This window comes from Schistocerca cancellata, chromosome 4, assembly GCF_023864275.1.
Source record: "Schistocerca cancellata isolate TAMUIC-IGC-003103 chromosome 4, iqSchCanc2.1, whole genome shotgun sequence".
In the NCBI taxonomy this organism is placed as follows: Eukaryota; Metazoa; Arthropoda; class Insecta; order Orthoptera; family Acrididae; genus Schistocerca; species Schistocerca cancellata.
The window spans coordinates 611,722,369-611,737,470 of record NC_064629.1 but is presented as its reverse complement, the minus strand read 5'-3'; the positions used below and the strand labels follow the sequence as shown (position 1 = coordinate 611,737,470).

At 37.3% G+C, this 15,102-nt stretch overlaps 1 protein-coding gene across 1 annotated transcript in view; it reads left to right on the top strand.

Moving 5' to 3' along the window:
- The first annotated feature begins 7,155 nt into the window (after positions 1-7,155).
- Positions 7,156-15,102, top strand: part of LOC126184350 (rho GTPase-activating protein 100F) — a 294,918-nt gene continuing 286,971 nt past the window's right edge. The window contains exons 1-2 of the mRNA XM_049926729.1: positions 7,156-7,218; positions 7,790-7,924. Of these exons, the coding sequence (XP_049782686.1) occupies positions 7,156-7,218; positions 7,790-7,924 (198 nt within the window). The remainder of the gene's footprint in view (positions 7,219-7,789; positions 7,925-15,102) is intronic.

Here is a 15,102-nt window from a genome sequence, read left to right as displayed (position 1 = left end):
CACCTGTCCAAGTACCATTTTAGGGGCAAGCTGATAATACATCAAGTTCTACTCGAGCAAAATATGATAGACATTATTGATCGGTTAATATAGTTTTATTACTGTTGATATTGGACGTACCAATGGTTATGATCCAGTGGTTTACAGAAACAAGCTTTCTCTAAAAAAAAAAGTTTACAGACTGTATTTCCATAATCAACTTTTAAATAATAGCAATATCTATCACATGTTTATACACTGACATCACATTTCTTGACACTTTTGCACAATAAATCATACTAAAAATGGTGTGTTTTGGAGAGATTTTTATTGTGGTTTTACACTTAAACTGCATTACACAAATGTAGCTTCAAAAAGCACCAAATACAATATCATAGCTTCTTTCAGAGACAATGATGGACCCAATTCTGCACACAGGGTAGTGCGACATATGAAACTTCAATCTTTTCACCAAAATAAAATAGTCTTTATTATTTATAAAATTACATAAATATTTCTTATACATCAGTCCAAAATACATGTGGTAGTGATGTAAGCTGTAGTTTAGAGTGCAATCATTGATGACAGTACTTTGATCGTAGTACCATACTTTAAAGAGATCAAAAAATGGTCTGCATTAACAAATTACCCCGTACTTCAACCATTTATATTTCCTTACAAATAATTCTCAATCAGAAATGCAACAAATTACCCCATATGTTGCTGCTGTATATTCACAAACAACTACCCCCAACAAAATTGCAACAAATTTCCCCTCACTTTTTTATGTTGGGTTACAGATAAACATCAAATACAGTTGTAACCAATTGCCCCGTATAGCACAATTTTATATTCAGTTACAGATAAGTTTCAAACAACTAGCCCCAATGAAATTCTAAGAAATTACCCAATATGCCACCATTTTATATTTATTTACAGATAAGCATCAAACAACTAACCCCAATGAAAATGTAACAAACTGACCCATACATCACCATTTCATATTCAGTTACAGGAAAGCAAACATTATAGTGACCCATACTAGGATATAACTTTATCTTGCAGTACAAAAGTTTGTCATCTCATGCATCAGCAAATCTTGACTTGTCTGTTATCTTGCTGATTAAGCACATGTACATATTTTAACACAGTACCCTCTAATGTAACCATGACATCACTTCCAGTTATGTCTCCTAAATTGATAAAAAGTATTGATTCGTCTGAGAGCTTTCTGACTAAGCATACAGACACATCCTAGTGCAATACTTATGATGTCACACTCACGCAGTGGGGAGGAAGGGGACATGGTGGGAGGGAGTGTACCTCTTTGTCACGCAGAAAATAAAATTCCTGAATCACGAAGACAACTAAAATGGAGTCTGTACTAATCCTTAGAAAGTAAAGGCCATAACAGATTTTCCATTTCCACTATGCGTTGTGATGTGAGGGGCTTCCTCGTAATGTGCTCCTATTACAGATGCTTCACAAAGGATTTCAACTGCTAGGCATGGCCAATACAAGACCTGCTGCAGGGAGATAAAAGGAGATCTTTCTATATCCTTGTGGAACCATTGAAATGCTCATGGAGGAGGAGGAGGAGGAGATAAGTATTTAACATCCCATTAATATGAAATGTTCATCACTTCTGTCACTTTTTGATGAGAATGCTGAGATGGAATACACTGATGGTATGGGTAAGGAATGAAGCAGGAAGCTGCCTGGTAGAATTTCGCACAGAGCATAACTTAATCATAGCTAACTCTTGGTTTAAGAATCATGAAAAAAGGTTGTATATGTGGAAGAAGCCTGGAGACACTAGAAGGTTTCAGATAGATTATATAATGGTGAGATAGAGATTTAGAAACCAGGTTTTACTGCATGAGACATTCCAGGGGCAGATGTGGACTCAGACCACAATTTATTGGTTATGAACTGTAGATTAAAACTGAAGAAACTGCAAAAACGTAGAAATTTAAGGAGATGGGACCTGGATAAACTGGAAGAACCAGAGGTTGTAGAGAGTTTTAGAGAGTGCACTAGGGAACAGTTGACAAGAACAAGGGAAAGAAATACAGTAGAAGGAGACTGGGTAGCTTTGAGGGATGAAATAGTGAAGGCAACAGAGGATCAAGTAGGTAAAAAGACTAGAGCTAGTAGAAAAAAGAGATATATTTAATTTAATTGATGAAAGGAGAATATATAAAAATGCAGTAAATGAATACAAACGTCTCAAAAATGTGATCGACAGGAAGTGCAAAATGGCTAAGCAGGGATGGTTAGAGGACAGATGTAAGGATACAGAAGCATATGTCACTAGGGGTAAGATAGATACTGCCAACAGGAAGCTTAAAGAGACCTTTGCAGAAAAGACAGCCACCTGTATGAACAGCAAGTGCTCAGATGGAAAACCAGTCCTAATCAAATAAAGGAAAGCAGAAAGGTGGAAGGAGTATATAGAGGGTCTGTACAAGGGCGATGCACTTGAGGGCAATATTATGGAAATGGAAGGGGGCGTAGATGAAGATGTAAGCGGAGATATGATACTGCGTAAAGATTTTGACAGCGGTCTGAAACAACTAAGTCGAAACAAGGCTCTGGGAGTAGACAACATTCCATTATAACTACTGGTAGCCTTAGTGAGCAAGATGTATGAGACAGACGAAATATCTTCATACTTCAAAAAGAGTATAATAATTCCAGTCCCAAAGAAAGGTGTTCACAGGTGTGAAAATTATCAAACTATCAGTTTAATAAGTCACGGTTGCAAAATACTGACACGAGTTCCTTAGAGATAAATGGAAAAAACTGATAGAGGCTGACCTTGGGGGAGATCAGTTTGGGTTCCATAGATATGTTGGAACATGCGAGTCAATATTGACTTAGAAGATAGGTTAAGGAAAGGCAAACCTACATTTCTAGCATTTGTAGACTTGGAGACTGCTTCCCTTTCGTGCCCCTCGACTCTTATAACTGCCATCTGGTTTCTGTACAAATTGTAAGTAGCCTTTCGCTCCCTGTATTTTACCCCTGCCACCTTTAGAATTTGAAAGAGAGTATTCCAGTTGCCATTGTCAAAAGCTTTCTCTAAGTCTACAAATGCTAGAAACGTAGGTTTGCCTTTCCTTAATCTTTCTTCTAAGATAAGTCGTAAGGTCAGTATTGCTTCACGTGTTCCAATATTTCTACGGAATCCAAACTGATCTTCACCGAGGTCGGCTTCTACCAGTTTTTCCATTCGTCTGTAAAGAATTCATGTTAGTATTTTGCAGCTGTGACTTATTAAACTGATAGTTCGGTAATTTTCACATCTGTCGACACCTGCTCTCTTTGGGATTGGAATTATTATGTTCTTCTTGAAGTCTGAGGGTATTTTGCCTGTCTCATACATCTTGCTCACCATATGGTAGAGTTTTGTCAGTACTGGCTCTCCCAAGGCCGTCAGTAGTTCTAATGGAATGTTGTCTACCCCTGGGGGCCTTGTTTCGAATCATGTCTTTCAGTATTCTGTCAAACTCTTCAGGCAGTATCGTATCTCCCATTTCATCTTCATCTACATCCTCTTCCATTTCATAATATTGTCCTCAAGTACATCGCCCTTGTATAGACCCTCTATATACTCCTTCCACCTTTCTGCTTTCCCTTCTTTGCTTAGAATTGGGTTTCCATCTGAGCTCTTGATATTCATACAAGTGGTTCTCTTTTCTCCAAAAGGTCTCTTTAATTTTCCTGTAGGCAGTATCTATCTTGCCCCTAGTGAGGTAATCCTCTACATCCTTACATTTGTCCTCTAGCCATCCCTGCTTAGCCATTTTGCACTTCCTGTCGATCTCATTTTTGAGATGTTTGTATTCTTTTTTGCCTGCTTCATTTACTGCATTTTTATATTTTCTCCTTTCATCAGTTAAATTCAATGTTTCTTCTGTTACCCAAGGATTTCTACTAGCCCTCGTCTTTTTACCTACTTGATCCTCTGCTGCCTTCACTACTTCATCCCACAGAGCTACCCATTCTTCTTCTACTGTATTTCTTTCCCCCATTCCTGTCAATTGTTCCCTTATGCTCTCCCTGAAACTCTGTACAACCTCTGGTTCTTTCAGTTTATCCAGGTTCCATCTCCTTAAATTCCCACCTTTTTGCAGTTTCTTCAGTTTTAATCTACAGGTCATAACCAATAGATTGTGGTCAGAGTCCACATCTGCCCCTGGAAATGTCTTACAATTTAAAACCTGGTTCCTAAATCTCTGCCTTACCATTATATAATCTATCTGATACCTATTAGTATCTCCAGGGTTCTTCCATGTATACAACCTTCTATCACGATTCTTAAACCAAGTGTTAGCTATGATTACATTGTGCTCTGTGCAAAATTCTACTAGGCAGCTTCCTCTTTCATTTCTTAGCCCCAATCCATATTCACCTACAACGTTTCCTTCTCTCCCTTTTCCTACACTCGAATTCCAGTCACCCATGACTATTAAATTTTCGTCTCCCTTCACTACCTGAATAATTTCTTTTATCTCATCATACATTTAATCAATTTCTTCATCATCTGCAGAGCTAGTTGGCATATAAACTTGTACTACTGTAGCAGGCGTGGGCTTCGTTTCTATCTTGGCCACAATAATGCATCCACTATGCTGTTTGTAGTAGCTTACCCGCACTCCTATTTTTTTATTCATTATTAAACCTACTCCTGCATTACCCCTATTTGATTTTGTATTTATAACCCTGTATTCACCTGACCAAAAGCCTTGTTCCTCCTGCCACCGGACGTAACTAATTCCCACTATATCTAACTTTAATCTATCCATTTCCCTTTTTAAATTTTGTAACCTACCTGCCCGATTAAGGGATCTGACATTCCACACTCTGATCCGTAGAATGCCAGTTTTCTTTCTCCTGGTAATGACATCCTCCTGAGTATTCCCCACCCAGAGATCCAAATGGGGGACTATTTTACCTCCGGAATATTTTACCCAAGAGGATGCCATCATCATTTAACCATACAGTAAAGCTACATGCCCTCGGGAAAAATTACGGCTGTAGTTTCCCCTTGCTTTCAGCCGTTCACAGTACCAGCACAGCAAGGCCGTTTTGGTTAGTGTTACAAAGCCAGATTAGTCAGTCATCCAGACTGTTGCCCCTGCAACTACTAAAAAGGCTGCTGCCCCTCTTCAGGAACTACACGTTTGTCTGGCCTCTCAACAGATACCACTTCATTGTGGTTGCACCTACGGTACGGCCATCTGTATTGCTGAGGCATGCAAGCCTCCCCACCAATGGCAAGGTCCATGGTTCATGGGGGGGAATACTCTCTTTCAAATTCTGAAGGTGGCAGTGGTCAAATACAGGGAGCGAAAGCCTATTTACAATTTTTACAGAAACCAGATGGCCGCTATAGTGACATGACATGAAAGAGAAGCAGTCTTTTCTGGAAGTATTTGTATGGAGTGTTGCCATGTATGTAATTGAAACATGGGTGATAAATAGTTTAGACAAGAAGAGAATAGATGCTTTTAAAATGTGGTGCTACTGAAGAATGCTGAAGATTAGATTGGTAGATCGCATAACTAATGAGGAGGTACTGTATAGAATTGGGAAGAAGAACTTGACTAGACGAAGGGATATGTTTTGAGGCATCAAGAGACCACCAATTTAGTATTGAGGAGAAGTGAGGAGGGTGAAAATTGTAGAGGGTGACCAAGAGACAAATACACTAAGCAGATTCAGAAGTAGCATGGAGAGTGGCATCAAACCAGTCTCTGGAATAAAGACCACAACAACAACAATCTTATCAATCATCACTCAACTAATGAATGTTATAGTTGAACAATTGAAAGATCCAGCAGTACTGAAGACCATAGAGGACTTACGGAAGGAACTGTTAAAAGGGAAATCGGATTAATGTATGGAAAACTGTAATGGGATGACAATGGTTGCTCATCACCTCAAGTAATTTATGGCCAGCAATAATGAAATATTTTTATTGAACACTGTCATCAGGTCATTGGAGTGTTGCAAAGACCATCAACACATTCAGAAGCAGGTACATTTGCCAGGCCAGTATCCATCTATTAGACTTTATGTAAGCCACTGTAGAGACAGCCAATGACAAAATCATGTGGCTCAGTTCCACCCAGGACACCTGGTATAATGTTCTCCTCCAGTTGCTTCATTTCAAAAGATTGCAATTGACCAATCGGAGAGGTTACTCAAGTTGACAAAATTGGAATGAAAGGCCAGTATCAGCAAAGCTGTCCCAACTGCTGAAGCTCCAGAGATCATCACATTTCAAGCTAATTCTTTATCTGAGCTGAACGGATACTGTCATCAGCAAATGTTTTAAGTTTCTGATTAACATATTGTGATAAATTGTGAACATTAATCATAAAAAGTGTTGCCCTGAGTATGGGAAATGATCTGTGAAGACATTTGTCTGCAAGCAGTGGACAGTTGTCATTGTACGGACAGTGTTATGTCATGAAATTGTTTGTGATATCCGTGACTAAAACACTTTCCCACATTCAGAAAACATTTCACATGGTGCTGTATAATTTAAAATTATATATAAACAGAAAGATTGAGATATGATACCGCCAAATCTGACATTTGCATAAAACATTACAAACCAAGACTACAGGTTTCATGCAATTTTTCCTGATCCATGCTCAAGAAACTGAAACAGCAACTGATACTTTGTTTTTATTGTGACTTGGAAATGCTCAGGTTGATGACATGAAAGAGCTCATCATCAGAATTGAAGAAGCAAAACACCTGGCATGCATGTGGACCATGGACCCACAAACCTTGTGGGGCATGATGTTTGACAGGTTGTAACTTAGATCTATTAGTGATTATACTCCCCCAATACTACATCTGACTTATGTGTGAGAGACCGGCATGCCACCACATCTGATGGACACTGGCACAGGGTTGAAGCAGCATGGAGTGCCACACTTGCATCTGTTATCCAAGCTAAATTTGCTTTGATGTACAGTCTGGTTAGGACCATTGTTGTTCCAAGAGGTGGCAGCTCTGAGTACTATATTTCAGACACAATATAGCTACATACTTAATCTTGTATTCCTATTATTGTATTGTAGATGTACAATAAGTAAGATTTTATAATTTGCTGTGCTTTCTGGTGTTGCAATTTCAATGGTAAGCAGTGTATATATGGTATTTGCTTTCAAAGGCACACGGCTGATGACATGCATATACAAAGCATTCAGGAGACAAGTAACCTCACTCTGCACTAGTCTGTCTCCTATCCTCATATATATTCCTGTTCTCATCCAATTCTTCCTCTATTCCTCTTATTTTTCATAACTTTAATTACATTTGTAGCTCAATAGAACCTCCTCTACATTATTTTCCTAATTGCCTCCTTCTTGGCTTCTGTTCTGTCTTGTGTGTGTGTGTGTGTGTGTGTGTGTGTGTGTGTGTGTGTGTGTGTGTGTGTGTGTGTGTGTGCACTGCAGAATCCATTAACTATATTTAGACTGCCCTGAAGAAGAGTGCAAGTTTGTAATCTGGACTACCTACATTCAAATCTTGTTTGTGTGTTTATACCTCCACTATATGAATATGACTATCTTTAATCATTCCACTAGTCCATTAGGTAGGAATTTTCTATATGTTTCCTATAATTTTTAATTCTGGCCTATTAATTTTACACAAATATTCTATTGGCTGTGCTTTTCTGGAGCTGAAGAAATTTTCATGACGTATCCATCAACTTTACTGTCAAAACCAGTATAGTAACAGCATACAGTGATGATCATCATTCTTATGAATTATACTCTTGCAGGAGGGTCGGGAGTCAACGGGCGAGATGGCCACGAGCCCACGGCGCCAGGCATCACAAGTGTCTGGGGCGGCCATGGCAGCAGGAGTTCGACCTAAGGAGCCACCACCCATGGTTGTGCAGGGAGATTTTAGAAAGGTAAAAGTTCATGGCCACAGAAGTTGAAAATATTATTTCTAAGAATATATTTGTACTTTTAGCCAACTATAAATGGCAAAATTGCTAGAAGAATTTGCACCTGGAAACTGTGAATAACACTGAAACACAGAGAAGCTGATATATTTTTTTAAATCATTATAGTCCAACTGAGAGATAACATGACAACAAAACAAAGTGACTTGTGTCAATAATAAGTTTTTTAAATTGCACAGAATCCTGTTAACACATTTTGCTTTTCATTTATTTCTGAAGTATGATGATGTTACATCCCTTAAATAAAGGTACACACATGATTTTTGAAATAAAGAAGCTTGAGAATTAGGAAAAGAGTAGGCCTACACACAAAACCACATGGGGTCCTAATAGTATATGGCTTGTATGATTAGTAATGTTTCAGATTCATAATGCTCTGCAATTTGCTGTTCAATTACTGTTCTAATTTCATCATTTTAATAAGTTTCTCAGTTTCTGGTGAAGCTTTCCATAACCATTTCCTTTTACTGCATTTATTGTATAATGGGTGTATTGATGGATAACTGTCCAAAACCTAATTCAGTCACAGTTCATACAAAAATATTAATTTACTGCCACATAATTCTTATGCAGAATTCTGATGAGGGACATTACAAAGACTTTTACCAAGCTGTTACAGACTACTTTACACTGAGTGGCAAGTGCTATTCATAATTCAAACTGCTACATCTCATTTACTTACAGAGCATTACTTGCTGCTACTGACAATATTGTTTGATAACTCACCCTCCACTTTCTTTCATTGTTCTATACAGATTCTAGATTGAAGCATATATATTTAAAAAAGTTCATTTCATACTGTTTATACTAACACAATTTTAATTAATGCATAATATAATTAACACACATTTCTTTTTACCTCTCAGTAATAGACTCAAGTGATTTGGGTGGTAGGAAAAGGTATTCACGTAATGTTGTTCAAAATGCCTTGCCTGAAAATTACCTTAAGAGAACCAGCTTTTGAGGGAAACATCCTAGATCTCCTAGTTACAAACAGGACTGAACTTTTTGATGCAGTTGATGCAGGGCGGGAAATTGATGATCGTAACATCACACGTACAGCATCACCAACTACAGGTGTTGGTAAAAATTGTAAGCAATATAGGAACATATCTCTGCTTAGTTAGCACATCAAGAGACAGATATCAGTTTAACTGAGCAGATAATATCAGATATTCACCTCTGGGACTGAAAATGTTGAGTATAAATGGAAAAAATTCAATAGTTCATACAATATGCCTTAGACTGGTATGTGATGAAGAAAGTTGTGAAAGGTGGGGAAGAGCTACCATAGTTCAACAGTCCAAAAAGAAAGTTCATTCAAAAGAAAAGTGAATATAACCACAGTTTTAATATAGTCAAATCCTTGTTTTTTTCTTTTTTAAAAAAGAAGTGGGGCAGGGGTTGAAATCCAAATGAATGTAATGAATGTATGGAGAGCCATGTGGAATGCATTCAATGAATTCAAAAGTTAAATTCCATCTGCTAATCTGACAAAAACTCCTAAGAAAGTTTTGTCTCACATTAAGGCAATAAACTGATCAAACCCATTTATCCCAACTCTCAGTGACTGTACTGGCACCAAAAAGGAGAATAACAAAGAGAAGCCTGAAATAATAAATACTGTTTTTCAAAATTGTTTCACTGAGGAACATCATACTATGATTTCTCCTGTCAGTTGTTTCACAATCACCAAAATAACATGTATTCAGATAATAACAACACAATAGAAAATAAACAAAACACACTCGACAAAGGAAAGGCAACAGAACCTGATGAGATATCTATATGATTCTACAGGTATAATGCAAAAGAACTTCCTCTTTTTCTAGCAACAGTTTCACATATGTGGCTGTTGGAATGAACAATTCAAAGTGATTCAAAAAATTTATATTATGACCTTCATGGAGGCTTAAAATCTCCTCTGCAAGAGTCAACATAGATTCTGTAAACAGCAGTCTTCTGAAACTCAATTTATATTGATCACTGCATGGGTAGTAGATACCAGCAGTCAGGTTTATGTCATTTTCCTAGCCTTCCAGAAGGCATCTGATACAGTTCTTCATTGTTGCCTAAAAAGAAGATATGAGCAAGTGGCATATCAGTACAGCTTTGTGACTGGATCAGAGAGTCCCTAAGAAACTGAACATGCCATGTCATTCTTAATGGAGAGCAAATATCATGCCTCAAATTATTTTCGAATGTACTGCAAGGCCATGTTGTAGAAGCAAAGCATTCCTGTTCAGAATAACATGAATGATCTAGTGGATAATGTTGTTATCTTCATGAGATTTCTCTCATAGTTCATGCTGTTGCAGTGCAAAGTACCGTAGTAAAATGTAGATGATTGACACTTGGTCTGGGATGGGCAGCTGACCATGAACATACACAAATGTAATGAATTCTACATAAATAGGCAGAAAATCTTGTACCTGATCAGTTATAAAAATCACTTTATACGTAAGCTCCTCAACATTTAATGGCTCTTACTATTTCCAGTAACTGTAACATTCAAATGTTTGAATTCCATACATGATGGATAGAGCTTCTTCCTCTGACATATAATACTGCCACCCATATTAATGTGAGGTTCTATGTGGAAAAAAAGGTTTTAGCTACAATTCCATTTTCTGTTTACACTATGTAAAATAATTCAAAAAATTGGATAGAAACAGCAGACATTTAAAAAGGCAGTGAAAAGTCTGAGTGATAGAATGTGTTACTGTTGATCAATTCACTGTTTAATTTACTGTAAACCATCTCTCATTCCTCTGCCCAAGGTTTCATCACAATTTAATAAATAATTCAAAGAATGACTGTAAAATGTTACAAACATTCTAGAAAAAAATAACCCAGATACCATTTTTAATTTATTTTCATTCTTCAACAGCTTTTAGCTTTTCCATAACTTGTTGCATTATGTTTTCATTAAAAAAATGAAATGTCTTTCCTAACAAATTCTGAGTTACTCAATTTTAAATTCAAGCCACTATGCTCTAGTGCCTTCAATGCATAATTCAAGTTTTGCAGTGTTTTTCCCAAGTATCCCTAGTTATTAAAGTGTCATCTACATACACCATTACTTTGTTAAATAACGTCTTCCCCTAACACTTTGTTGTTAAATAATTTCTTCCCCTAACACTTAATCCATAGCCCATATGCATTAACATAAGAAGATAAATTTAGGACCAAATAAAACAAAATAATAGTGGTAATGTTGTAAGTCTGCAGATTTTATTAAGGACAACTTACAATTAAATTACAGAAAGTAATAGTTCCTAACTGATCCGATATACACAAAAAAGACTACTGGAGGTGGATATTTCATGGTCAATACAGTACTCTGAATGTTTGTGGAATAACTCACCACCTATGCTGGAGAACACTATTTGTAGGTTCGACTGGGAAACACTCAGCTAAAAACACGTGCTCTCAGTACCTCCATACACCATCAGTTTGTTCACTGAAAACTCAATGATTGAGTGAATGATGACCAGATGCAGTCCCATATTATGCATACATTCAAATCTATGTACTAGCTAAATGTCATCAGTAGGTAACAACAAGTCCAGGAGAAAACTAACACAGGGCCTTTGTCAATGGTTTCTCTGTATAGCTTGCTATAAACATTGGCATTGCAGAAGCCCTTAAATCTGCTGCAGCTGGTTTTGCACATGACCTAGCACTGACAGATATATCCTTCCATGACACACCTAGTGACCTCCCCAGACATATGCATAATTATACCGAGTGAGCCATCGATACATCCTGTGGGATTACAAAAGGTAACATATACCTTCATGCAGAAATCCCACGAATGCTCGTTCCTCTTTATTGTTCCAGTAACGATATGTTACATCACATGAGGTACCCCACATGGTCCTATTAAATTTCTGTAATATTTTAGCTAATCTTCATGGTACATCACTTTCTCATTTTACTGTTTCATGTAATTTTCTTGCACCTATATCAACCTTAACACCATTCTTTATACTGATAGCAATGAATTATTATACCTTCTGTGGATCTCTCAATAATTCACAACTCATCTTTTTTTTTTTTTCTTTTTTTTGGAAAAAGGCAAAGAATAAGGCTTATGGGATTTTACCTCCTGTCTGTTTCAATTCAAAATCTCTTGCCAATCCTGGCTCATCTAAAAGCACTGTACAATGCCATGGTAATACACTTTTCAAATCCTGTTGCTCTCCATTAGATATTCTATTTACACATTTAATGTCACCCAATTTTTTTAACCCTAGGCCCTTGTGCATTATGGTTGCCAACATTCTTAGACAAATACCTAAATTGCAAATCCATTTATTTTTATTCATTCATTTGTATTAATTCATTTCCATCCTTTCTGTAAACAATATCTCAAAATTATCTCACTTCTGAATGAAACTGAACATTCATTTATCTACACTTCATAAGCCACCTTATGGTGTGTGGCATAGTGTACTTCTGGCATCACTCTCATTTATCCCATTCCTTGTTCCATTTGTGAACAATATGTAGCACAAATCAGTGTCAGTAAGCCACTGTATGACCTATAACTTCTCTGATATTCTCACCATCTTCATTTTGTGACACACATGAGGGAGGAAGTAATATGTTTCCTGAGTCTTTCTGGAATATGTGCTCTCAGGATTTCAGCACTGAATGTCTCTGTGATGCACAAAATCTCCCTAGCATCTACTGCTTGATTTTGTTGAGCATTTCCATAATGCTCTTCATTCTTGTTAAACGTCTCTGCTCTTCATTGCATCATGTCTGCTTGCACATATTTGACCTGATAAGGATCCAAGACTGAGGATGAATACTCAAGAGTTGGTGAAATGAAGGTTTTGTAAGTAACCTTCTTCATGACTACACTAAACGTCCTGACAATTCTGATGCATCTTACTCTGGCATTGACCTTTCCTGCATTTAGTTGTGTGAGAATGTTTCACTTTAGGCTACTCTGAACAGTTACTCCTGAGTGTTTTATGCATGTTACTGTTTCCAGTGATTTTACACCACTACCAACATTAGACAGTAAAGGATCTCTTCATCTATTAATACTCAATACATTACATTAATTTACATTCAAAATCAACTGCAAGCCCCTGCACCAATCCTCTATCTGGCACATGGCTTTCTGAATGTTGCTACAGTCTTGTAGTGTTGCAACCTTCCTGTAAAGAAGAACATCATCCATGAAGTGAGCCCTAGAACTACAAACATTATCCTCTAGATGATTTGTACATATATTGTGAACGTTAGCAGTCCTTTGACACTCCCATGGGGAACACTGAAAATTACTTTCATATCTATTGATTTTGTCCCATTAAGAATGACATGTTGAGTTCTCTAGAAACTGATTGGTTATGTGACTTCCTTAGGCTCTTGATTCAGTCATTCTCAAAACCATTCTCTTGCTACAGCCTACCTATTCTGTTCTCTTTATACTCCTTTCTTTGTTGTGGTCCTACATTTCTAATTGTAAGAACTATTCTCTTTCCTTTCAATTCTTGATATGTAATTTAGAAATTTGCTAATGTTTTTTCTGGGTGCAGGAAACAACAGCTACTGTCATAATTTATTATCTAATTGCAAGATTATTGACGCAATGTTTAATCCATGCTCTTTTCATGATGCAGCATTGGCCAAATTACTTAATTTAAGATTTCTGTAGCCATAACTTTTTCCTCCCTAAAATCCACTCAGAACACATTATTGCTCATTGTTTGGCCAACATTCTTCCAAAAATATGCCCTTAAACAACATATATTAATTTCTTGTATAGGAGGAAGTGATATTAGAGGCCCATCTGTACACATCTCCCTTAAATAACCTTTGACAAATGAGATTGCCCATTGTTCAGGCCAGGTGCCTGACAAAATAGTAAACTCCCTTATAACAGCTATAGAATGCTCAAAATGACTGAAATTTTTGCTTTTAATAAAAGTAATCCCAGCTGAAATAGTTCATGCACTAGGAGATACATTCCAAACTTTACGTTCAGATACAAGTAATTTCAGTTTTGGGCCACCCAGTTAACCGTGTGGTCTAACGTGCAGCTTTTCTGATTTGGAAGGAGCGCCTGGTCCCCAGCACGAATCTGCTGACGGACTAGTGTCGAGGTCCAGTGAGCTGGCCAATCTGTGGATGGTTGTTAGGCAGTTTTCCATCTGCCTCAGTGAATACAGGCTGGTTCCCCATATTCCACCTCAGCTACACTATGTCAGCGATTGCTGTGCAGACAAAGTTCTCCATGTACACATACACCACCATTCCTCTACCATGCAAACATAAGGGCTACACTTGTCTGGTGTGAGACGGGGCCAAACCCCACAATAACCCTGAAAGAGTGGTTCGGTGTGGGGTGGCTGAGGGGTGAAGTGGACTGCAGTAGTAGTCGTGGGATTGTGGACCACTGTGGCTGTGGTGGGTACGGAGCCTCTCCATCATTTCTTGGCCCCCGGTTAACATAAAATACAATACAATTTCAGTTTAGAGCTTTAGCAATTTTCTCAGCCCTTTCAGTCACAATTTGCACATATTCACCTCTGCCTTTTAATTATCTTTCTTTATTTTACCACATAAGTGAGATTGAACTTGCCCAATTTTAGCTTCCAAATCAAATTTATTTTTCAAACAACCTGTTCTTATTTCCTGAGTTAATTTGGCATAAAAGAACAACAATCTACATTCATTTCTTATAATTAGTATCTACATTTTGTGCCCTTGGCAGACATCCACCACTGACTAAAATTATATTAGGTTCAAAATTTCTAATTAAATTTTGTATTTCGCTTTCCAAACAGTTTATTGATATTTCTAACTTGCTTTCCAAACAGTTTTTTTGATAAACTGATTTTATCATGAACACCACAACTGATTTCATTTATTTTCTGGCTTATTTAATACTTTCAAGATGGCTCTCAAGCCTCACTCATGGAGTGGCATAGTAAATGCTCGAGTGAGACTTGGATGCCATCTTGAAAGATTAAAACTATTGACATTTTTAATTAGTTTCTTTGAAATTATTAATATTTTGACTGTTTGTTTTGTTCTTGGGTGTCCAGCCACATGCACTCATTTATGTAATGTGATATTTTGACAGCATATCTTGCCATCATCTT